At 42.9% G+C, this 25,179-nt stretch overlaps 1 protein-coding gene across 1 annotated transcript in view; it reads right to left on the bottom strand.

The window, feature by feature from the left end:
• Window positions 1–25,179, bottom strand: part of cdh13 (cadherin 13, H-cadherin (heart)) — a 526,046-nt gene that overhangs the window by 322,970 nt on the left and 177,897 nt on the right. Inside the window, exons 3-4 of the mRNA XM_071326199.1 lie at window positions 7,769–7,980; window positions 330–443 (exon numbers count right to left, since the gene is read on the bottom strand). Coding sequence (XP_071182300.1) covers window positions 330–443; window positions 7,769–7,980 — 326 coding nt within the window. The remainder of the gene's footprint in view (window positions 1–329; window positions 444–7,768; window positions 7,981–25,179) is intronic.

Here is a 25,179-nt window from a genome sequence, read left to right as displayed (position 1 = left end):
GTGTCATCAAGCCACCCATTTGGTGTGAGTGTCATCAAGCCACCCATTTGGTGTGAGTGTCATCCAAAAAGTTTAGAGATTTTTTTTTAATACAAAAATCTCAAATTAAAGCACTGTTGTTATATTTGTTATGGGTAATTGTGTACTGTTTAATGTTTAAATACTGATTATTCGTGTTATTCACAGTTCACATATGAGGAGAGGCATGTTTTCACTGGAATATGGATATCCGCTTTGCTTGACTGTGAATAACACTAAATCAGAAGGTCAAGCAGTCCGCAATCAGTGTATTAGTGGAGTCCGAGGTGGGACGGACGGGTGCGGCTTACCGTGCCAATGACTTTGGGGAAGGGCGGCTCCATGTTCTCATTGACATGCATGCGAGGGGCGAACAGGGCTCTCTTCGATCTGTAGGGCTGGATCTGTCCAAGGCCAAGGATCTCCTACACAAACAAACACAAAGAGAGAGGGGTGGCATTCAAAACACATCACATTGAATAGGAAGGATGTACAGTAATGCACACTGAGCATGAGTCCATTCATACACACAATACAATTAAGTCACTGTACAGTTCATTGTGCAGCTCTTGTATTTCTTGCTCACATTGAAGAGTGTGTCACAACACTCATAATGTAATGGCTGTACAGTATTGTAAGCTCTAACACACACACACACACACACACACACACACACACACACACACACACACACACACACACACACACACACAGTGAAAATTATATTTGGCATTCACGCTATCGACTCAGGATTCAAATTGAACACATTTGCATAGCTGCAATGACCCAAGTGAGAGCACCAGGCTCTGGCTGTCCATTCAGCGGGACACAGGGCAACATAATGCTGCCTCACTGCCCGCCAACACATACACAGACAAAACGCCTAGATGAGCAACGTGAGAGCCTAAGACTTCAAAGGAGACTCGTGCTTGTGTGCACTCATACATATACAATATAATAGCTAGAGACAGCAAACACACAGAACAGATGGTGGAGAAGGATAGCTGGATCACTCAACTGTAAAGTGGACCAGTGGCAGGCGAGGAGCTGATATGGCTCTTAACATGCTGTATATATGACAGTGTAGGACATTGGAGGAGTTTTAAACATGGCAAGTTTACATTGTTAAAATGTACTGATGCTTTTGTATATTGCAAAACTACAGAAAAATGTAGCATTTCTATTACCAGACTGAAATCGCCACATGTATGAATAGTGCCAGGATAGGAGAGGAGAGTGTCACTGTGCTGGCTGGGTGAGCAACAGCCGCAGTACCAACATGACGTGTCAGGGGTGAGAGAACATCCAGCAGTCACCATCTCTCTCTATGTTTTACATACACTCTGTCTTTTTGACTTTCTCTCTCTCCCTCTCCCTCTGTCCCTTCCCTCTCACCCTTCCCCCCTCTCTGTATCTATCTCTGCCTCCCTCCTCTGTGACAGCCCTGTGCCCACTCGGTAGAGGTCCTCCTGATCCCCGCTCTGGCATGAGGTATCCAATCAATCAAATGTATTTATAAAGCCCTTCTTACATCAGCTGATGTCACGAAGTGCTGTACAGAAACCCAGCCTAAAACCCCCAAACAGCAAGCAATGCAGGTGTAGAAGCACAGTGGCTTGGATAACTCCCTAGACGGCCGAAAGAAACCTAGAGAGGAACCAGGCTATGAGGGGTGGCCAGTCCTCTTCTGGCTGTGCCGGGTGGAGATTATAACAGAACATGGCCAAGATGTTCAAATGTTCATAGATGACCAGCAGGGTCAAATAATAATAAACACAGTAGTTGTCGAGGGTGCAACAGGTCAGCACCTCAGGAGTAAATGTCAGTTGGCTTTTCATAGCCGATCATTCAGAGTATCTCTACTGCACCTGCTGTCTATAGAGAGTTGAAAACAGCAGGTCCATCCATGCCCACGCTGCTACCAGCTACAGTTGGCGCCATGGCGACAGTCCGGTCGACAACCAGAAGAAGCCGTGATAAGCCATTTGTTGTCCAAGGAATATAAATATAAAAACAATATAAAATATAAATATAAAATATAAAAACAATCTCTGGGGCTGAAATAAAATTTGCATTGGAAACTGAAGTCTCTTTTATGGCACATCATACAGTTACAATCTTGTACGCAATGTTGTGCTGCGCTGTGAGCTGGCAGTGCTCGCCCCTGTTAGAATGACAGAGAGGGACGAGGTAGGAGGGGTGGGTGCTGAAGGCAGTTGTTTACAACGCTGTACGTTGACACGGAGACAGAGAGAGCACACTGACTGCTAGACTGGCAACTCACTCCAACTCACTTTACTTTCCTGTTCCAGACAACCTTCAGAGGTCATATGAAACCCATCAACAACACAACCAGAACAAGGTACATAAAGTACATAGTGTCCTGTAACAGACAGTGTTTTCCAGCCACTGACTGACTCTGAAATCCCTGAAGCAGTCAACCAGAGTGTCACATAACTACTCCAGATTAAATGGACAATTATGTGTTTAAATGCAAATTCATAGGTGGGCTGTCTTCTATGATTGGTTTTCAAAGCTAGCTCCTGGCCTTTGGGTGGCCCTGAAAAAAACCTAACTTCCATAAGAATGACCACATCAATCCCAGAATGCATTGCTCCTGGCTGCTTTATTGCTATGATACAGTACGATACCATTATTTTTAGCAGCTCAATGGAAAACAGCAGAGTGATGACAGGTATTACACTGAAGATGGAACACACTGTCTATCTCTTTCCTGTGCTGAGAGATGAAGGGAGCAGTGAAGGGATGGGGGCTTAAAACCCATCAATGCTCTGCATGCGGTCATTGGGGATATTGATGAGCACACTCCGTTTGATACACATACCTAGCTACATTGTCAAGGCCAGAGAGGCGTGAAGCTCGCACTGAATGCTGGGAGACTAAACATAACGTGTGTCCCCCTCTCCTGCCTCGCTGTGCAGGTGATGAATAGGCCTAGCGCTGGGCTCAGTTCTGTGACACTGGCACTGTAACACCCCATGAGAAGTTAGTCATGAATCTTTGTTTCCTGTTCATAAATTACTGCTGCACCAACACCTCTCTCTCTCTCTCTCTCTCTCTCTCTCTCATTAGGGAATTGAGCACCAAGATGTGCCAGGAACACCGGGGGGAGGGGGGGGGGGGGGGGTGCTCTGAATACATTTCGGCAGTGGAGTTGATGTGTGTGTATTTCAGAGTAGGACGACGAAGAGGAGTGAGAGAAGTGTTGATGGTGGGGGCTTTTGTTTGACCTAGGATCTATAGGCATTGCGACAGACAGAGCCTTCGTCACTCACAGACTGAGAGCAGAGTTACTGCGGCAGCAATGTCACGTCCTTGTCCATTCTGCCATTCTTCCCCTGAATACTATATTGAGAAGTCTCATTAGTCATTCCTGACTGTCTGTTGGAGTGGTGTTCAGTACGAACAGAGAGAGAATGTCAGAGTGTAACCTGGGACTACACCGTTGACACAGAACACATGTTAGTCTCCAGCCACAACAAGCCAGCACTGAGACACAACACAACATACATAACCAAACATCACAAGAAATTAAATAAAAACAACAAGCCTGGTTGTTGTTATCAGACAGAGGGATCACCACCAGCTGTGACCTGAAGAGTTCAGCTAAGCACTTTGTAAGATTGCTAAAGACCACTTAACTTGGCAATACTGCCAGACAGGGATGAGGACAGCAACAGGCAGACTAACACAGTGATTCAGGTCTCCAACTACCCTGCCATGATTCTTCAGTACAGAAATGGCTGAGGGGCAGGCCTGGACATGACTTACCCCTAGTATTTACATGTATATGACAAAGAGCCCATGTGAGGTGAACAACCAGGAGAGCAACAGAAAGGCTGAGTAGAGGAGACATGGTACTGTGTACTGATGGTACTAGTAACTAGATGGTACTGTGTACTGCACTGCTGACGGAGACAAAACACACAGTACTTTAACGGAAAGAACAAGTGAGAGAGCAGGTTTTAAACTGCAATAAGAGCAGGTGTAGTATGCACCATCAACTGCTGTGTTGTGGCAGCATTGTAGAACTGTTTGTTATCCATCAAAGACTAATGGAAGGAAGTGAGGACTTGATCAAAACATTTCTCAGTATGCAATATTACATTTATTTCAGAGTGAGATGGCATGGAAGAAAAATAACTAAGCCAACTAAATAGTTTTATTTTGTTCTTTTCAATTGTTATATTTAAATATGGCTATTTATTTCCCAGAGGGCGACCCTTGTACTATATACCGTAACAGAAAGAAAATAACAGAAAAATAAACAAAATTCCATATCTTAGCGTGTGCATTTTTAAAATGTAAATGCGTTCTTCCATTTATTCCCACATTGATCCCCAGCAAAAGATAATACATTATTCTGTGATTTCAGAGTTTCCTCGTAATGGCAATCATTTATCAGCAGCCTGCCTCCCTCAAGCTGAAGCCCACATTACCGTCTCGTCCTCCTCTGAGGAATTAAAAACATATTCTACCCCCGCACCCCCACTCAGACAGCACTTATCAATTATCAAAAGCCAATAAATCTACAACAAAGACACTATAAAGATACTATAACATGAATTATACAGGTAACTGACAAAATACAGGAAACACCAACATAAAGTGTCTTACGAGGGCATTGGGCCACCACAGGTCAGAACAGATTCAATGCACCTTGGCATAGATTCTACAAGTGTCACGCCTTCTCCCGCTCTCCCTCTCTGGCACTCGAGCGCGCCAAGCTGCCCTTCATTACGCACACCTGTCACCATCTTTACGCACAGCAGCGCTCATTGGACTAAGGACTCCTTCCCTTTGTTGATTGCCCTGTCTATAATTGTTTGCTCCCCCGGTTGTTCCCTGTGTCTGCATTAATTTTGTTATGTGTTCATGTCCAGACGCTGTCCTGTCCTGTTCCATGTCTGCCGCCATTAAATGTTCACTCCCTGTACCTGCTTCTCGTCTCTACCAGCGTCGACCCTTACAAATCAAATCAAATGTATTTATATAGCCCTTCTTACATCAGCTGATATCTCAAAGTGCTGTACAGAAAACCCAGCCTAAAACCTCAAACAGCAAGCAATGCAGGTGTAGAAGCACAGTGGCTAGGAAAAACTCCCTAGTAAGGCCAAAACTTAGGAAGAAACCTAGAGAGGAACCAGGCTATGAGGGGTGGCCAGTCCTCTTCTGGCTGTGCCGGGTGGAGATTATAACAGAACATGGCCAAGATGTTCAAATGTTCATAAATGACCAGCATGGTCAAATAATAATAATCACAGTAGTTGTCGAGGGTGCAGCAAGTCAGCACCTCAGGAGTAAATGTCAGTTGGCTTTTCATAGCCGATCATTAAGAGTATCTCTACTGCTCCTGCGGTCTCTAGAGAGTACAACAAGTGTCTAGAACTATATTGGATGGATATGACGCCATTCGTCCACAAGAAATTCCATATTTGGTGTTTTGTTGATGGTGGTGGAAAACGCTGTCTCAGTCGCCACTCCAGAATCTCACAGAAATGTTAAATTGGGTTGAGATCTGGTGACAGAGACAGCCATGGCATATAGTTTACATTGTTTACATGCTCATCAAACAATTCAGTGACAACTTGTGCCCTGTGGATGGATGGCATCCTATGGGGACATAGCCCTGGTACCAAAATATTGGCCTGCCCAGCATTTTTATACATGACCCTAAGCATTATGGCATGTTAATGGCTTAATTAATTCAGGAAGCACACATGTGTGGAAGCACCTGCTTTCAATATACTTTGTTTCCCTCGTTTGCTCAAGTGTTTCCATTATTTTGGCAGTTACATCAATATATACACCAAGGGACATTTCCGCTCAACATTAGTGGAGAAATGGAGGGGTTGGAGTAATGAAAGCTTGGCAACAGAGACGTGTTTTAAGGGAACAAAACAGTTTTGTACTGTAATTTGCTGTGGTTGATATTAATTGTGATTACAGGATTGCACCGTAAAATGTGGAACCCATTTCTATTTTTCAATTTGATTCTGTTTCCTCTTAATCTATAAAAGCTCTGTTCCTAACACCAAATCAAATTGCCATGACCTCAACCTCCAAACACAATCCCTACAAAACCCTTTCCAGACTTTGGGGCTTTCACCAGGGACAGCAAGCCTTGTTTGGTGGATCTATTGGGGAATAATTATGATGATTGAGTCTTGAAGTCTACATCACAGAGATATCCAATGTATGATCGAGGCGGAGATGAGGGTGATGGTTCTGTTGCTTTGTTCTTTGGATCTGCTTCTCAAAGCAGAGAGCCTCTGTAGATTAATTGATTGTGAAATAATGAGAGCTCTTTACCAATCTACATTAAAGGACTCATCCAGTCTCATCTGCCTGTTTTTCCTCCTTTTCTTCGCCTGTCTTTCTGCCCCTTTTGTGTTCAAACCTTTTCTCTTCCTCCTCCTCAACCATAACCCTCTTATGTCCAATAGTCTCCTCTGTCTCTCTATTCTTACTTCCCCTCTTTGCCTAATTAATGAGGTTCATGTATTCTATGCCATTAACACTAATATCCCCCACTGGGTAGGCCTAGAGCAGCAGAGAGATATCAAAGAGCCAGAACAAAGGGAGGAGACAATGGATGATCTGGGATCGGAGCTGGTCTGACACTGCTGGGAGTTCTCTCCTACAGAATGAATTCTGAAGAAAAATTGGTTATTGGGCCACGGCCACCCAACTTTTCTTAACTTTTTCTTTCATTATAGCACTTAGTCATGTCAATATGCATAATGTCTTGTTAACCTACAACAAGGAAATTACATTTGAGAAATATTTTATTTAGCTAAGCTTCTTTTAACTCAGGAAACACATTTTTTTTTTTAAACAGAGCGCCTTCCTATTCGCCAGAAGAACATTATGGTGACATTACTCATGAGGAAACCTTCTCTCCCCATTCCCACACAGAATGGAGATGACTCATTCCCTTATGTCCTCCCAGGCTCCCAGGCTCGCCAAAGAGATACCCGTGGACTGGCAAACTAAATAAATAATGGGAGAAGCATAAACAAATGAAGGCAAGGTGACGCACAGAGACAGAGAGAGAGCTACTCATTAGGCTGGGAGCCGGAGAAACTACACCAGTGGGACACCTGGGCAGGGAGCAGGGAAGAGCGATGATTGGAGGGGAGGTAACGGAATATTTGAGATGGCCCTGGGAAATGTTTTAATCAGGTTGGCAGCACTAGTGCTGGCCTGGAGGGCGGGGACAGGAAGGGGCTGGAAGGCAAGTGGAGGGGGTAATGAATGGAGTGACTTTGATACATGTGGTTTTGTGGATCATTAAACAGAAATTAGTTACTGTATTTGGGATTTAGAATACTAACACCATATATAGAAGGAACACATTTTTTTTTAAAGATGAGACTGAAGATTTAAGTGGTTTGGTGACAATGAGCACAGTGGGCAGTTCTGGGAACTGTACTTGAATGACAAAAGTGAGATGCAGACATAATCACAGTCATTTTCACCAACCACCGGCTCTCCAAACCCAAATGAAGTCCACTCATCCACCCAGTGGGAAGAGGAAGTCACTTTAAATAAGTGTACATTGTAGAAAAATACAATGAAAAGACAAAGCTGTCATTTCAAAGCTTTGTTGTGCAGTCTGTTGCACACTTCTTTCCACTGCTATCTTATTAAATGATGAGCTCTGAACAGCAACAAAACTAGGAGAGTATCTGCCATAGTCAGAGGCATCCATTGGCCAGCTACTCACCCTGAGTGTTTGAGGAGATCTAGGTGGAGCTCCGACAATGTCCACCTGTGCCATGTCATCAGCCTGCTCGTTGACCCCGTGGATAAACATGACAGTGCCGCTGTCCATCACGTCTCGTCTGGCCACCAGGTTCATCTCCTCGTCCACCTGGAAGTCCGGGTGGGACACCTCGAACGCCAAGCCCTCATTCCCCGCACAGTCATCAAAGAACACTGAGAGAGAGAGAGAGAGAGAGAGAGGGGGGGGGGGGGGGGGAGGGAGGGAGGGACAGAAGACCACAGCTATTACCAACACTGTTGATAAGCTTTGCTACATGGTTGTGTTGCGTTCCTGTGCATCCCAGGGTCTCTACATGTGCTGTCTCTGATCAGCAGCAGTCTCTTCTAGGGTACAGTGATCTCTATGCATGAGCAACGTCACAGGAATGACCAAGGTTGCTATTCAAATACGATAACCTTTGGTTCCCTCTCTGTCAATTACAAATAAACACATGAACAGATACATGCACATATCTGCTAATGCTGTACCTTCTGTTCATTAGTATGCTGTGTGAGTGTGATTGTTTGCTTTCATTTAATAGCGATCATTAACACTTCAATGAGCTTTTATCAAAGCCATGTGCGTTGCCTAAATGTCCCTCTCCACCCCTCACCATCCACTTGCTGCCATTCCATGTCTTTACCAGGGACATGGTGTGGTAAATAAGATGTTCATGAGCCATCTCACTCTGTGTGCGTGTGTGCGTGCGTGTGTGCATGCCTGCATGCGTGTGTGTATACCACCCTGCACACATATGTGTAAAATGCCATTATCGTCTGACAGAGAGATAGCGCCACTCCACCATGGTTTATCTTCTCTGATCGTGTTGATCCTATCCTTATCTTGCTTTACCACACTCCCCTTCCTGGCCCATCAAGTACCCTTCCCTCACCCCCCTCCCCCTTCCACTGTGAGGAGCCCAAGAGGAAGGTGGTGGGGGTGAGAAGACAATACCTCCCTTTGGACTGTAGACTCTGACTTGCCTTGAATGAGAGTTATCACATACTTGCCTCAGGCATGAAGATAACCTTATAAGAGTTCATGATTAAATGGTCTGATTCCCTTTGAGATCATAATTGTTTGAAAAACATGATGATTTCTGGGATATCCATATATTTTAATCAAATCAAATAGTATTTTTCACATGCTTCGTAAACAACAGGTGTAGACTAACAGTGAAATGCTAACGTAATCCTTTTCCAACAATGCAGATTTAAAGATGAAATTAAAAGTATAAACTAAAAATAGAAAGTGACACAAGGAATAAATACTCAGTGAATAACAAATAACAACAAGGAGTAAAAATAATATGGCTATATACAGGGAGTAGCAGTTCTGGGTCGATGTGCAGGGGTATGAGGTAATTGATACTGTTTCCTGAAATCTGAGCCAGCAGTGGCTAGGTTAATAACAACACCATTTGCAAATGAGCCCACTCCTCCTCAGAAGGAATCCACTGCTGCTGCTTTAAGGAAAATCCCTTTGCTTTACAGTCGGGACAATGTTCTACATAATACATCCATAATAAATGAATTTCCTCTTTTCTTCTTTTCTCTACATAACAGAAATATCCTTAGCAGCGTATACTCCCTAGCCCTGGGAACTCTTAAACTGAAGAACACTGAACATGTCATCTGCACATTCTGTTTATAATGGAGAGCCAGGGACAGTCTTCAATACAGTGCCCTCGGATAAAACTGACTCTCAAGTGGGAAGAATGGGAAAACACTCCTTTTTAGTTTACCCATGAATCAACCTATATGCCTGCTCTCAACAGCTTATAATATTCACATTAAATGTACATGTACATCTGGTGGCACTTCCAGCAACCCTAGGCCAGATGCTGAGCTAATTGTAGTGTTGTACATTTAATGTTGAAAAACCCTCTTTAAACTCTCATTACCCCTTATTATCAAACAGTTGGAGCTACGCTTTCATTCCATTCAACCACCATGGTAACCCACTGCAACAATTAGCACCTGTTGCTTAACTGCAGAAAATGACACACCTTAATTATTATCTTATTTTTTTTATTTTAATACAGTATATAATTTGTAAAGCGAGAGGTTAAGCGGTTGGTAGGATCATCAACACTCACAATCGCCATCTGTAATTATGACAAAAAGCCAAATACACCCAAACAAACACCCAAACACACCCAGCTGTCCATGCAGACATAATGATGTGCAGCGGGCCATAAAAGGCAGGTTATATGGAGGGAGGCCAGGTTTTACAAGGATGGCTGGCACACTGTGACACTGACAGTGCAGTGACAGAAGGGACATGATGAGGGGTTGATGAACAGTTACAGTTACATGGTGGTGTGTCTCATGTGAAGCAATGTTCTGTTCTGGGCCTCCCACTGATCACTGTGACACTAACAAGCCCACCCTGCCCTGCCAACGTCCCTGTCATTAGAATTACTGGCATTATGAGGAACGGGGGGCACAGCAGAACACACTGGCTGTGCATCTATAAAAATGGATTATCCTACGTTTATTTCAGTCCCTTTCTTTATCTCTCTCTCTCTCTCGCTCCCCCCTCCCTTCTCTATGTCTTCGCCTGTCTTAGTCAGTCTGTACTGTAGGTTGGGGGGGATCTATGAATGCTGCCATAATAAAATCAGTGCCTTTTTGTTGTGAACAGAAGATAAAGGAGATGTAAGGAAGTCTTCCTCCAACATTGATGAAGCCTGTTTTAGGCCCTCAGCAGTGTCTCTCCTGTATTTGTTGTGTGAAGCTGAACTGGGCCTCTCCTTCTTGCAGACTACACTCTCTACACCTCAGGACCATCTGAAATTGGAAAACTCTACAGTTAGTGCTGTGTGCCTACCAAATCAATAGGAATCAAATCTATCAAAGTACTCGCTCAATGCACTTAACCTTTTCAACTCTGTTGTGGGGCCTTTTTATCGCTTTCTCCACCACAGCCACTTTAAATTTCCCCTCTGGCCACAATCACACACTCACTCTGTCTATGGACTGACAGGAGAGGAGAGAAAGAAAGGCAAGGCTTCACCATGCCAGTAGAGGTTGAGAGAGTCAACAGAACTCCATTTCTATATTCAATTCTCATTGCTAACAAACAGCATGGCAGGTAGGTAGCCTAGTGGTTAGAGTGTTGGGTCAGTAACCGAAAGGTTGTTGGATCGAATCCCTGAGCTGACAAGGTCAAACTCTGTTATTCTACCCCTGAACAAGGCAGTTAACCCACTGTTCCCCGGTAGGCAGTCATTGTAAACAAGAACTTGTTCTTAACTGACTTGCCTAGTTAAATAAAATACAAATGTTCATTTCTATCCCCATACAACTCTTTATAGCCTGCAAACAGTGTCAGAAATTTCAAAGGCAAGCAGCGAGCGTTTGATGGTATTCTAATGTTGTCAGGTTTTGGGGGGATTTCAGCGGGAGCATGGCGGGATGTGCTTTGATGTCAAGTGACAATGGCATTGGCACCCTCGTCCTCCAAGAAGTGGCTATGAGTTTAAACAGCACTGCACAACACGGATTAGCTGGCTAAAACCCCTGAGGACTGTGTGGGCTTTCTTTTTTTTTACAGTCACCCAATTTGACATGAGTTCCTTTAAGGCCATAAAACCAATCATGGTAATGTAAAATGGTGATCTGTCCTCTCATGACTGTGCTTGGTCCTTTAGGACACCGTAGCTAAGTAATATGGTATTACTGTATAGCTACTGAAAATCCTACATGACACTTTCAGAATGGAATTAACTGTCATACATACGGTAGTATTTACGATTTGTACTTTTTGGAATTTAAGCCTGCAAAATTATTCAAATTATGAACAGAGCTGCTCATGCAGCTAGTTATTGCAGATGTTTAATTCCTTTCAAAATGTCAATAAATCATTTAGAAACCAATTTGCCGGGTTCATTACATGTAAGTAATGACTAGTAATGTAAACTTATTTTGAAGCATATATCATACATATGGTAGTACTTACGCGTTGTACTTTTGGGAATTTAAACCTGCGAAATTCTTCAAATAAAAAATAGAGCTGCTTCTGCAGCTAGTTATTGCAGATGTTTAATTCCATTCCAAATGACAATAAATCCTTTCGAAACCAATTTGCCGGGGTCATTATATGTAAGTAATGTCAATGTATTTTGAGCCATTTGTCAATACTTCACCTGAAACAGTTTCTGTTTTCTCAAAACTCCTATGCTTTAATAAACGAATGGAGGTGTAGTTGTATATGATGCTTGACATTACTGTCTCCTTTCATCTAACAAGCATTCTGATCATCCAACGCTGTCTCTTGAAAGCATTACGGTTATGTTGTGTGCATCCTAAAAGGCTACGGAAAAAACACTGCAAGTCTTTGATAGGCTGTTGAGAAATAATTTTGAAGACAACAGGAAGCTTCAGATGTGTAACCTTTTCAGCTTGGCTTTGATCGAGGGAAATGGGATTACATCTAACAACTCATATTTACTTTGGATTCCTTTTTATTGTCAGGCACGAAATACGATTTTTTTATGTCAGGTAATAAGGTTTTCCTGCTCAGTGTTGTGAAGACAATTTTCTGCCTCCTAACTAAATGTCAAGATGTTATGATGGGGAGAGATGGGAATCTGAAGACTAATCTGAAAGGTGACAGTGTCTGCATCAGAGCTGATAGCTGTGTCCTATTAGAGTGTGCTCTGCCTCAAAAGGCCTCGCAAAATCATGTTGCTAAGTAATCCGGCATTACAGAGCTGTGCTGCTTTTGAAACTTTTCAAACGTAATTCCATTTACTGCCAGAGTTTCTCATTTGCGAGGAGCATTGTGTACAACACACACAGCCTTTAAGCGGGAACAAGGCTGTGCTTCTACTGTGAGCAGAACGTCCCAGGAGGCTTTCACACCAGGGTCTCACTGTTAGGAGGACATTTAGAGAGCTGGAATCTGGGGATTTCAGACAAGTTCTCCAAAAAGTAGAAGCAGCATGTCTGATTCCATATCAAACTTCTCTGATGCTTAATCTCCCTTTCTTCTCATTTTCTTCTCTCTCTATCTGTCTCTCTTGTGGTTTTGCAATCTCTTTCTTTTGGTCCCTGTTTCTCTCTCTTGCTCTCTTTCTTTTGCTCTCTCTCCTTCTATTTCTCTCTCTCACTCTCTCCAAAATATGAAATATGGTCGATGAAGATAAGTTCAAACAGATCACTGATCTTAGTGTAGCTCTAGGGACTGAAAACACAGTCCAAGCCAGGAAACAGAACAGGCAGACCATAAGAAAATGAGAAACTGAAGATATTTAAATCATACATTTGAATAACATCTGACTGGCACAAAATCACTGTAATCAAATAAAATCATATTAAATTGTATTTTTCACATGCTTCGTAACCAACAGGTGTAAACTAACAATGAAATGCTTACTTACGGGTACTTTTCCAACAATGCAGAATTAAAGATTAAAATAAAAAACATATAATAATAGAAATAGTGACACGAATAATAAATACACAGTGAATAACGAATAAGAACAACGAGTAAAAATAACATGGCCATCTATAGGGAGTACAAGCACCGAGTCAATGTGCAGGGGTACGAGGTAATTGAGGTAGCTATGTACATAGAAGTAGGCATAAAGTCACTAGGCAACAGGATAGATAATAGACAGTAACAGAAGCGTATGTGTGTGAGTGTGAAAGTGTGTATGAGTGTGTGTGTGTGGCGTTATTATATATTTCTGCACGTGTTATGTGTGTGTGGGCGTATGTAGTGTTTGTGTGTGTGTTTGGTTGTCAGTGTAAATATGTGTGAGTGTGTCGGTAGAGTCCAGTGTGTGTGCAAGGAGTCAGTGCAAGAGAGTTAGCGCAAAAAAGGGTCAATGCAGGTAGCCCAGGTTACCATTTGATTGGCTATTTAGCAGTCTTGTTTAGCAGCCATATGGCTTGGTGATAGAAGCTGTTGAGGTTCTTGTTGGTTCCAGACTTGGTGCACTGGTACCACTTGCTGTGCGGTAGCAGAGAGAACAGTCTATGGCTTGGGTGTCTGGAGTCTTTGACAATTCTTCGAGCCTTCCTCTGACACCGCCTGGTATAGAGGTCCTGGATGGCAGTGAGCTTGGTCGCAATGATGTACAGGGCCGTACTCTGTAGCACCTTGCGCTCGGGAGCCTTGCAGTTGCCGTACCAAGCGTGATGCCCTCAATGGTGCAGCTCTAGAACTTTTTGAGGATCTGAGGGCCTCATGCCTCATTTCTTCAGCCTCCTGAGGGGGGAAAAGGCGCTGTCGTGCCCTCTTCACAATTATGTGGGTGTGTGTGGACCATGTTAATTTCTTAGTGATACTGAGAAACTTGAAGTTCTCAACCTGCTCCACTAAAGCCCCATTGATGTGGATGTGGGCGTGCTCGCCCTCCCATTTCCTGTAGTCCACGATCAGATCCTTTGTCTTGCTGAAGTTGAGGGAGAGGTTGTTGTCCTGGCACCACACTGGCAGGTCTCTGACCTCCTCCCTATAGGCTGCCTCATTGCTGTCGGTGATCAGTCCCACCATCGTTGTGTCATCAACAAACTGGATGATGGTGTTGTGGTCGTGGGTGAACAGGGAATACAGGAGGAAACTAAGCACACAACCCTGAGGGGCCCCCGTGTTGACGGTCAAAGTGGCGGATGTGTTGTTGCCTATACTCACCGCCAGGGGGCAGCCCGTCAGGAAGTCCAGGATGCAGAGGGAGGTGTTCAGTCAGGTCCTGAGCTTAGTTATGAGTTTGGAGGGGACTATGGTGTTGAATGCTGAGCTGTACTCAATGAACAGCATTCTTACATACAGTGGTTCCTCCTTTAAAAGTTGCATCATACTGCAGCACACCTTGTGGGCTGCTGCAGCATTGTATGGCACGTTATTTCACTGTCAGCCATTTTTTATGTTAATGCAGGTTAGTGCAAGTTTGACAACCAGAGGTCAACTTTGAGAAGCATTTGATAGTCTCCCATATTGGCATTCCTAGAGAATTTAAAACCTTTTTTGTAACAACATAGTACATGGGATTGATTTTAAGAAATTTGGCTTAATTAATTTGATTAATATTATGGTGTTTCTATTCCGAGAAAAAATTAAAAACGAAACCCTCAGGGTTTCCGTTAGGATGGAATGTAAAATATTGCGCTCTACAATGTGACAGTCAGGAGTAGGCTACAGCATAAGAGGATTGGAGGATTCTACATGAATATCTAAGGGGCATTTTCCGTTAGGATCTGTGAGAAAATCTAAGGGGCTTTTATAGAATTCTAAATGAATGAATAATAATAATAATCGCTTTGTTTAAAAAGTAACGATATTTTGGAGATTTTGTTTTCATTTAATCTAGAGTGAGCGAGAAAAAGGTAATTCTTGAACAAGGGGTGAGACATTCTCACTAATTTGTAAATAAAGCCAGTTTGTTATTTAGAATAACTTATTTCTGGAGAAACCTAACTTGATTATTTAGCAGACATCACTTGCATATATTCAGTTAACACATATATCTTAAGAATATCATGGAATATAATTTAACATTTTTGTTTCTCCATGCTTTTCTCAGAGTAGCACGGAACGGTGCTGAAATAGACGTTTATAGCGGGAAGGCTATATATAACGATGTTTTGGAGATGATTTCATTTTTTTTTTAATTGACAGTGAGTGATTGTAATCTGAATAAAGGCCAAAATAATATTTATGAAGGCCAAAATATAGCCCTGCTAATCCATAATGACGCTGTACAACGTGACCATGTGTGTTTGAAAGAGTATTTTCCAGTAAGCAACAATTTGTTTGCCTTCATTAGACAACTTTGTTCCAATATTTCTGTTATTCAGTGATATTTATTCCCATAGTAATTCATTATGGATCCATAACTAAAACAACATCTGCATATTGAAAGAGTATTTGTATCATTATTTTATTAATGAAAGCATAAAGATAATGGTGAAGAAATACAGTACTGTACAGTATATGCTTTTACATTTGGATATTAAAGCATTTAAAGCATTTTGAAGATATAAGCCACTGTCACGTTCGTCATAATAATGAGACCAAGGCACAGCGTGAGTAGAGTTCCACATAATTTTAATAAACTGAAACTCACCAAAACAAAACAACAAACAACCAAACGAAAGGTGCAGCTACTGTTGTGCACTAAGGCTACTATACATAGATAAGATCCCACAACACAAACGAGGAAAATGGCTACCTAAATATGATCCCCAATCCCCAGAGACAACGATAAACAGCTGTCTCTGATTGGGAACCATAGCAGGCCAACATAGACATACAAAAACCCCATGACATACAAAAACCCTAGACATACAAAAACTAGAGTACCCACCCTAGTCACACCCTGACCTAACCAAAATATATAGAAAAACAGAGATATCTAAGGTCAGGGCGTGACAGCCACCTGCATTTGTTTATTAGGCTCCTGTGATTCCATATGTGTTATTTCATAGTTGTGATGTCTTCACTATTATTCTACAATATTCTACAATATAGAAAATAGTAAAAATAAATAAAAATCCTGAAATGAGTAGATGTGTCTAAACTTTTGATTGGTACTTGCTTAATTAATTTGATTAATATTATGGTGTTTTCTATTCCAAGAAAAACAAAAAAACCTCTGGGTTTCCGTTAGGATGGAACGGAAAATATGGCGCTGTACAACGTGACAGTTGGCATTACAGTACTGGGCTATTTAGCTAAAGAATCCCCATGTCATGCGGGCAGGGCACATGGGAGATTGGGATTCAATTCCCAGACGGAGAAGAAGGAGTAGGCTGTCCTTGTAAATAAGAATTTGTTCTTAACTGACTTGCCTAGTTAAATAAAGGTTACACTAAGAGCATAACATTTCTGCACCCTCATGTTTTAATTCTGGTCTAACCAATACCCAAATGGAGATTAAGTGAAAATAAAAATCGCATTGATTTATCAAGACCAGTCCCCATGCTTGTCTCAGAGCAGAGTGAAACGGTGCTAACATAGTTGTAGGCTATTGCTTGAAATCCCATTGCTTCTAACTCAATATGCTCTATAAATAAATAAGACCTACACCACTTTTAACACCACATTACTCAACACTAGTGAGACTCATGTTGCCTACGGTAGGCCTACAGTATATCAAAAAATATGAGGTAACTCTCCACCAATAATTACATATAGAGGATTGGAGGATATTTCTGTAATTCAGTGATATCTATTCCCATAGTAAGTTGTTATGGATCCATAACTAAATAAACATCGGCATTTTGAAAGAGTATTTTAAATCATTATTTTATTAATGAAAGCATAAAGATGCCATTATTAGTTTGAACGTACAGACTGGCACTAAGAACAGAACAGCGGGAACATTTCCCTAGTCAGCGCCATTATTAACTTCACTAGGGTAGGGGGCACTATTTTCACTTCCGGATGAAAAGCGTGCCCAAAGTAAACTGCCTGCTACTCAGGCCCAGAAGCTAGGATATGCTTATAATTGGTAGATTTACATAGAAAACACTAAAGTTTCCAAAACTGTTAAAATAATGTCTGTGAGTATAACAGAACAGATTTGGCAGGCGAAAACCTGAGAAAAACCCATCCAGGAAGTGGGATTTTTAAAGTTTGTAGATTTCTATTGAATGCCATTACAGTATCCATTGACTTAGGACTCAAATTGCACTTCCTATGCCTTCCACTAGATGTCAACAGTCTTTAGAAATTGTTTCAGGCTTGTATTCTGAATAATGAGGGAGTAAGACCACTCTGAATGAGTGGACCATTCAGTGTCCCAGAGCTTTTTCATGCGCACGACCGAGAGCACGCCTTTCTTGTTTACCATTTATATTGACAACGTTATTGTCCGGTTGAAATATTATTGATTATTATGACTAAAAACTACCTGAGGATTGATTATAAACATCATTTGACATGTTTCTACGAACTTTACGGATACTATTTGCTTTTCAAAGTATTTAATGGCTATAAATGTGAGTGCTATAGGGCGATAGACATTTAGGCAGGTTACCTTGGCGTTGTTGGACATGGGGAGTACGGTGGTCTACTGGAAACAAGTTGGTATTACAGTCCGGATCAGGGATAGGTTGAAAATGTCAGTGAAGACACTTGCCAGCTGGTCAGCGCATGCTCTGAGTACACGTCCTGGTATTCCGTCTTGCCACGCGGCCTTGCGAATGTTAACTTGTTTTAAGGTCTTACTCACATCGGCAATGGAGAGAAAGATCACACAGTCATCCGGAACAGCTGGTGCTCTCACACATGGGTCAGTGTTGCTAGCCTCGAAGAGAGCATAGAAGGCATTTAGCTTGTTTGGTAAGCTCCCCTCACTGAGCAGCTCGTGGCTGGGTTTCCTTTTGTAATCCGTCATAGTTTGCAGGCCCTGCTACATCCATCGAGCATCAGCGCTGGCATAGTAGGATTTGATCTTAGTCCTGTATTGACGCTTTCCCTGTTTAATGGCTCGTCGGAGGTCATAGCGGGATTTCTTATAAGCATCCGGATTAGTGTCAGTTCCTTGAAAGCGGAAGCTTTAGCCTTTAGCTCATTGCGGATGTTGCTTGTAATCCATGGCTTCTGGTTGTACGTATGGTCACTATGTTGATGACGTCGTCGATGCACTTATTAATGACGCCGTTGACTGATGTGGTAAATCATCATCATGTTGAAGTCTCAAGTCAAGTCTCTCTGTGCCTTTTACAGTACATCTCTCCAGTGCACCTAGAGCAATAATATAGAAAATCACGTAGAGATTTCTTCTTATTGATTGCAATCATAGCATAATGCTTTTCGTAGAATCTCCATGTGGTTGGTACTCTGATGTGGGTCTTATACAATACCACTGTACTCAGTAGAAGAGCCCAGCCTTGCCTTATCAGTAGTCACAAAAGCACATTGGAAACCTGAGAAAAGTTGTCCAAGCGCAGGTATAATAACTACACACTTTCTCTTTCTCACACACGCACACCCAGATGCACACACACACATGCACACTTGCGCGCACACACAAACACAGACACACTATAAAGTTAGAATTCATAACTTATGAATCGCTAGTGAAGTGGGCTAAGTATGAGCTGGTTGCAGACAGCCTTGTATTTATCATGTCACTCTCTATAGGCTAATGGTGTCCCCCAGTGTGTCCTCAGGGAGAGGCTACAGCAGGGGTGCGCAGGGGGGCGCAGGGGGATTCATCAGACAGTACAGATCTACTGCATTGTCTGACCGATTGTTGCACAGACATACTAAAAGTACATTTAACTTCTTAATCACTGACAGCCTCGAACAGAAAGTTCTCTCATCTACAGTTAAAGGTCAGCCATGCATGCAAACTGCTTTATTAAATGTGTTTGGCACTTCAGAATATGCACTGCATCCCAACTAATTTCAGATATCCCACACCTTGGAGCATCGTAAGCTAGGCAACAGCACAAGGTCTGGGAAGGATGTCGGCCTTCTTTGACAAAAAATTGTTCAGTGAGGGTTGTCTTCAGACAGAGTTTGGGTAGGCATGGTTTAAAATGGAATAGAGAGTTCAAAAGGTACTCCCACTCAAAACCATGAAAAGGAACAACCCAAGGAGGCAGAGATGCATGTTTAGCTAGGGCAACAAGAGGATCCCACAATGATGTTACCAGTAATGCGCTTCCCATTTCCGACTTGTCCTCTCCGTCCAAAGTGATGCTGGAACTTCTACAGACGTGTTAAGTTAGAGCATTGGTACATTGCCAGAAGCAACCTATCTGTCTAGAAATACTACATTGCAACCTACTCAACTCATCCCGCTTCTCAGTGAAGCTTATTATTATTTTGGGATGATAGTACAAGTCCACTATGATGTCATTCCAACAAGAAATGTAAATGTGCTACTACAAAAAACATAGACAGATTTAGCAGTTGTTTGTACTATGCAATATGTAGCTACTAGGCTTGGGCAGTATCCAGATTTTGATATCGTCATCCATCCTTCTCTCATCCCGGGATGTATGATATTTCTGACATAGCACACAAGAGGGCGCTAAAAATGCAAGAAAAGCCCATTGGGCCTCTATTACCAGAATGCTAACAAAATGTGCACAAACTAATAGCAAAATCACATAGATGCCGTTAACAAAATGCTAACGGGCGAAAATGAACATAAACAAATTGCAAAGACATGAAAATACAGCTCATGAAGTTATACAAAGGTTTGCTAGTACTGTAGCTACCGAATTACATTTTTGATAAACGTGGATATTTACAAGCGAAAGTGAACGAGATAAATTGTGCAAGTGAAGTTGTGATGCATGCTTTTCTGAAGGAAGAGCGGCAGGTGTACACAGCAGAGGGAAGAAGAATGGAGGACCAAAAAAATGCTAGTAGGAAGCAGAGGGAAAAAATGGCAGCTGTACAGAACTCATCCAGAGCTCTTTGACTTCGGGCAGAATACCATTATAAGATATCTGATGGCAAACACTTAGTAGTGAATACAAGTGCGCCACACAACAGAGACTCATCGATAGATATAGAACGCTCTGGACTTACCAGCTCCCGCCGTCTCACGTTGTGCTATTTACAAACAATAATGTGACTGGCTCAACTGTTCTGGGGAACTACGGTAAGCTTCATAATGTCAAATTATGTGACAAGTGAAATGAAGAACACAATCTGCTTTATCTCCTAACGTATTACACTGACTGCAAGTATTAACTTAAAAAGTGGCTACAAATATTCAAATTGATTGAAATACTATAGTTTTGACGGTATTGGTGTTGAAAAACCCTCCTGTGGCTTTTCCAAATAACCAAGTATACGGTATACTGCCCAAGCCTAGTACCTACCTACACTATATGCCTATGTAATCACCATCTAAATACATGGTTTTAGGGACACTCAATATAAAGTTGGAACAACAGCCTCTTGAAGACTATCAAAGACAAATTCAACACATTTACCAGAAACTCTTATCCAGAGGGACATAGAGGAGCAATTAGGGCTAAGGGCCTTGCTCAAGGGCACACCAACATATTTTTCAACAAGATAGCTCAGGGATTCAAACCAGCAACCTTTTGGTTACCTTCGTTTACTGGCCTGATGCTCTAAACTGCTAGGCTACCTCTGCACACACAAACACATCGTCATACACATACAAGCCTGGCACTACACACAAGTACACAGTGAAGAGGGAGCATGCAAGAGAAGTGGGCTGTATGGCACGTCAACTACACAGATTCAAGGCAAGCTTTTTTTCTTCTTTTTTTTTATCTGACTTTTTTTTTTTATCTGACACATTACAGTGTCTTAAAGAAAGCATTCATACACCTTGACTTATTTCACATTTTGTTATGTTACAGCCTGAATTCAAATTGATTAAATTGTATTTTTTGGTCGCCCATCTACCAGAGTATGTGAGCAAGTTGAGTGGTTGGATATCCCACTCATGAACAGTGTTTGCGCCGTGATTGGCTCAGTGTTCTGTCACTCTTGGGGACACTACGTCAATGCAAAATCTACGGGGAGAGCTCGAAAATTCAAGCCCCTTGGGTGCTGCCATAGAGCTGCATTAGAAGTGCCCATCCAAGAAGGCTCAAGGTCACTGGCCACAGATAAAAGTACGTCAAATCACATTATATCTACCATAGCTTTGATTCGACTGATCATGTCAACATCATACTTTCAAAATCTTAGCTAGCATGATTTTGAACTGATATGCAGCCAGGACATTTCAATTGTAAATTACCTCAGTAAGAAACAATATTGTTGCTTTGAGCACATCAGAAGATATCCTCCTCACAAATCTCTGTTTGGACGTCGTAAAGGACCATTCGCTGAAACTGAAGAGATATACATAGCTAACAACCTCCTTTTCCACATGGAAAAAAACGGTGGACAGAGACTTGCTAGCTACGTTAGCTAGCTAGCTGGGATTTTCTACAAGGAATCTGCCTCCCGAAAAAAGCTTCTCCCAAGTGGGTGTGACATATAATCCCGTTGCCTGTTGCACTGCTGCTTGGATTCCACCTGGCGATCTGTTCACAGTCTCCCCTGGCCTGTCTCCCCCTGTCTGGTATAGGTACCCCCGCCACACTCCCCCCTGCAAATAGTCTGGGAGCCAAATGATTAGATGTTCAGGAGTCTTATGGCTTGGGGGTAGAAGCTGTTTAGAAGCATCTTGGACCTAGACTTGGCGCTCCGGTACCGCTTGCCGTGCGGTAGCAGAAAGAACAGTCTATGACTAGGGCGACTACCCTCTGTAGTGCCTTGCGGTCGGAGGATGAGCAGTTGCCATACCAGGCAGTGATGCAACCAGTCAGGATGCTCTCGATGGTGCAGCTGTTGAACCTTTTGATGATCTGAGGACCCATGCCAAATCTTTTCAGTCTTCTGAAGAGAATAGGTTTTGTCATGCCCTCTTCATTACTGTCTTGGTGTGCTTGGACCATGTTAGTTTGTTGGTGATGTGGACACCAAGGAACTTGATGCTCTCAACCTGCTCCACTACAGCCCTGTCGATGAGAATGGGGGGAGCACGGTCCTCCTTTTCCTGTAATCCACAATCATCTCCTTTGTCTTGATCATGTTGAGGGAGAGGTTGTAGGCCTGGCACCACACAGCCAGGTCTCTGACCTCCTCCCTATAGGCATCATTGTCTGTGATCAGACCTACCACTGTTGTGTCATCGGCAAACTGAATGATGGTGTTGGAGTCTTGCCTGGCCATGGAGTCATGAGTGAACAGGGAGTACAGGAGGGGACTGAGCACGCACCCCTGGGGGCCCACGTATTGAGAATCAGTGTGGCGGATGTGTTGTTACCTACCCTCATCCCCGGGGGCAGCCCGTCAGAAAGTCCAGGATCCAGTTGTAGAGGGAGGTGTTAAGTCACAGGGTCCATAGCTTATTGATGAGCTTTGAGGGCACTATGGTGTTGAACACTGAGCTGTAGTCAATGAACAGCATTCTCACATAGTTGTTCCTTTAGTCCAGGAGGGAAAGGGCAGTGTGGAGTGCAATAGAGATTGCATCGTCTGTGGATCTGTTAGGGTGGTATACAAATTGGAGTGGGTCTAGGGTTTCTAGGATAATGGTGTTGATATGAGCCATGACCAGCCTATCAAAGTACTTCATGGCTACAGACGTGAGTGCTACGGGTCGGTAGTCATTTAGGTACGTTACCTTAGTGTTCTTCAGCACAGGGACTATGGTGGTCTGCTAAAACATGTTGGTATTACAGACTCGGACAGGGAGAGGTTGAAAATGTCAGTGAAGGCCTCCCGGGTGGTGCAGTGGTCTAAGGCACTGCATCGCAGTGCTAGCAGTGCCACCAGAGACTCTGGGTTCGAGCCCAGGCTCTGTCGCAGCCGGCCGTGACCGGGAGGTCCATGGGGCGACACACAATTGGCCTAGCGTCGTCCGGGTTAGGGAGGGTTTGGCCGGTAGGGATATCCTTGTCTCATCGTGCACTAGCGACTCCTGTGGCGGGCCGGATGCGGTGCACGCTGACCAGGTCGCTAGGTGTACGGTGTTTCCTCCGACACATTGGTGCGGCTGGCTTCCGGGTTGGATGCGCGCTGTGTTAACCTCTCTGGGATATGTGGGACGCTTGCGTCCCACTTGGCCAATAGCCAGGGAAAATGTAGAGCGCCAAATTCAAGAAAATGATATAAAATCAAACTTACATTAAATCACACATATAAGATACCAAATTAAAGCTACACGCGTTGTGAATCCAGCCAACATGTCAGATTTCAAAAAGGCTTTTCGGCGAAAGCATAAGATGCTATTATCTGATGATAGCACAACAGTAAACAAAGAGAGTGTAGCATATTTCAACCCTGCAGGCGCAACACAAAACGCAGAAATAAAATACACTGCTCAAAAAAATAAAGGGAACACTTAAACAACACAATGTAACTCCAAGTCAATCACACTTCTGTGAAATCAAACTGTCCACTTAGGAAGCAACACTGATTGACAATAAATGTCACATGCTGTTGTGCAAATGGAATAGACAACAGGTGGAAATTATAGGCAATTAGCAAGACACCCCCAATAAAGGAGTGGTTCTGCAGGTGGTCACCACAGACCACTTCTCAGTTCCTATGCTTCCTGGCTGATGTTTTGGTCACTTTTGAATCCTGGCGGTGCTTTCACTCTAGTGGTAGCATGAGACAGAGTCTACAACCCACACAAGTGGCTCAGGTAGTGCAGCTCATCCAGGATGGCACATCAATGCGAGCTGTGGCAAGAAGGTTTGCTGTGTCTGTCAGCGTAGTGTCCAGAGCATGGAGGCGCTACCAGGAGACAGGCCAGTACATCAGGAGACGTGGAGGAGGCCGTAGGAGGGCAACAACCCAGCAGCAGGACCGCTACCTCCGCCTTTGTGCAATGAGGAGCAGGTGGAGCACTGCCAGAGCCCTGCAAAATGACCTCCAGCAGGCCACAAATGTGCATGTGTCTGCTCAAACGGTCAGAAACAGACTCCATGAGGGTGGTATGAGGGCCCGGCATCCACAGGTGGGGGTTACCTCTAAACTAAAAAATTACCTCTAAACTTTGCCAAAACATTTCAAACTACTTTTGTAATACAACTTAAGGTATTTGTAAACGTTAATAATCAATCAAATTTAAGACGGGTCTATCTGTTTTCAATACAGGAGGACAACAAACTAACGATACTTTTCTAGTCTTGCACAACTCTCAAACAGTACACATAACGTTACACTGATTCCAGATGGCCGTTCTTCTTCATTGCACAAAGGAATAACCTCGACCAATTTCCATAGACTGGTGACATCCAGTGGAAGCGGTAGGAACTAGAAATCTAGTATCCCAATGAAAACTCATTGAACAGACGGTGACCTCAAAAAAAATAAATCTGAATGGTTAGTCCTCGGGGTTTTGCCTGCTACATAAGTTCTGTGATACTCAGAGACACGATTCAAACAGTTTTAGAAACATTAGAGTGTTTTCTATCCAAATCTACTAATAATATGCATATCTTATATTCTGGGGATGAGTAGAAGGAAGTTGAAATTGGGCACACTATTTATCCAAAAGTGAAAATGCTGCCCCCTATCCTAGAGAAGTTAAGAAGCAGTGCGGCTTGGTTGGGTTGTGTTTCGGAGGACGCATGGCTCTCGACCTTCGCCTCTCCCGAGTCCGTACGGGAGTTGCAGCGATGAGACAAGACTGTAACTACTACCAATTGGGAAGAAAAAATGGGTAAACGTGTTTTTGTTGTTAATCATTGCTAGACAACCATTTTCAGGTCTTGCCATAGATTTTCAAGTAGATTTAAGTCAAAACTGTAAATCGGCAACTCAGGGACATCCCCTGTCTTCTTGGTAAGCAACTACTGTATTTTAGGCATTGTGTTTTAGGTTATTGTCTTGCTGAAGGTGAATTCATCTCC

The sequence above is a fragment of the Salvelinus alpinus genome, chromosome 9 (genome assembly GCF_045679555.1).
Source record: "Salvelinus alpinus chromosome 9, SLU_Salpinus.1, whole genome shotgun sequence".
Classification (NCBI taxonomy): Eukaryota; Metazoa; Chordata; class Actinopteri; order Salmoniformes; family Salmonidae; genus Salvelinus; species Salvelinus alpinus.
The sequence above is the reverse complement of the archived record's forward strand: the minus strand, read 5'-3'. Positions and strand labels throughout refer to the sequence as shown.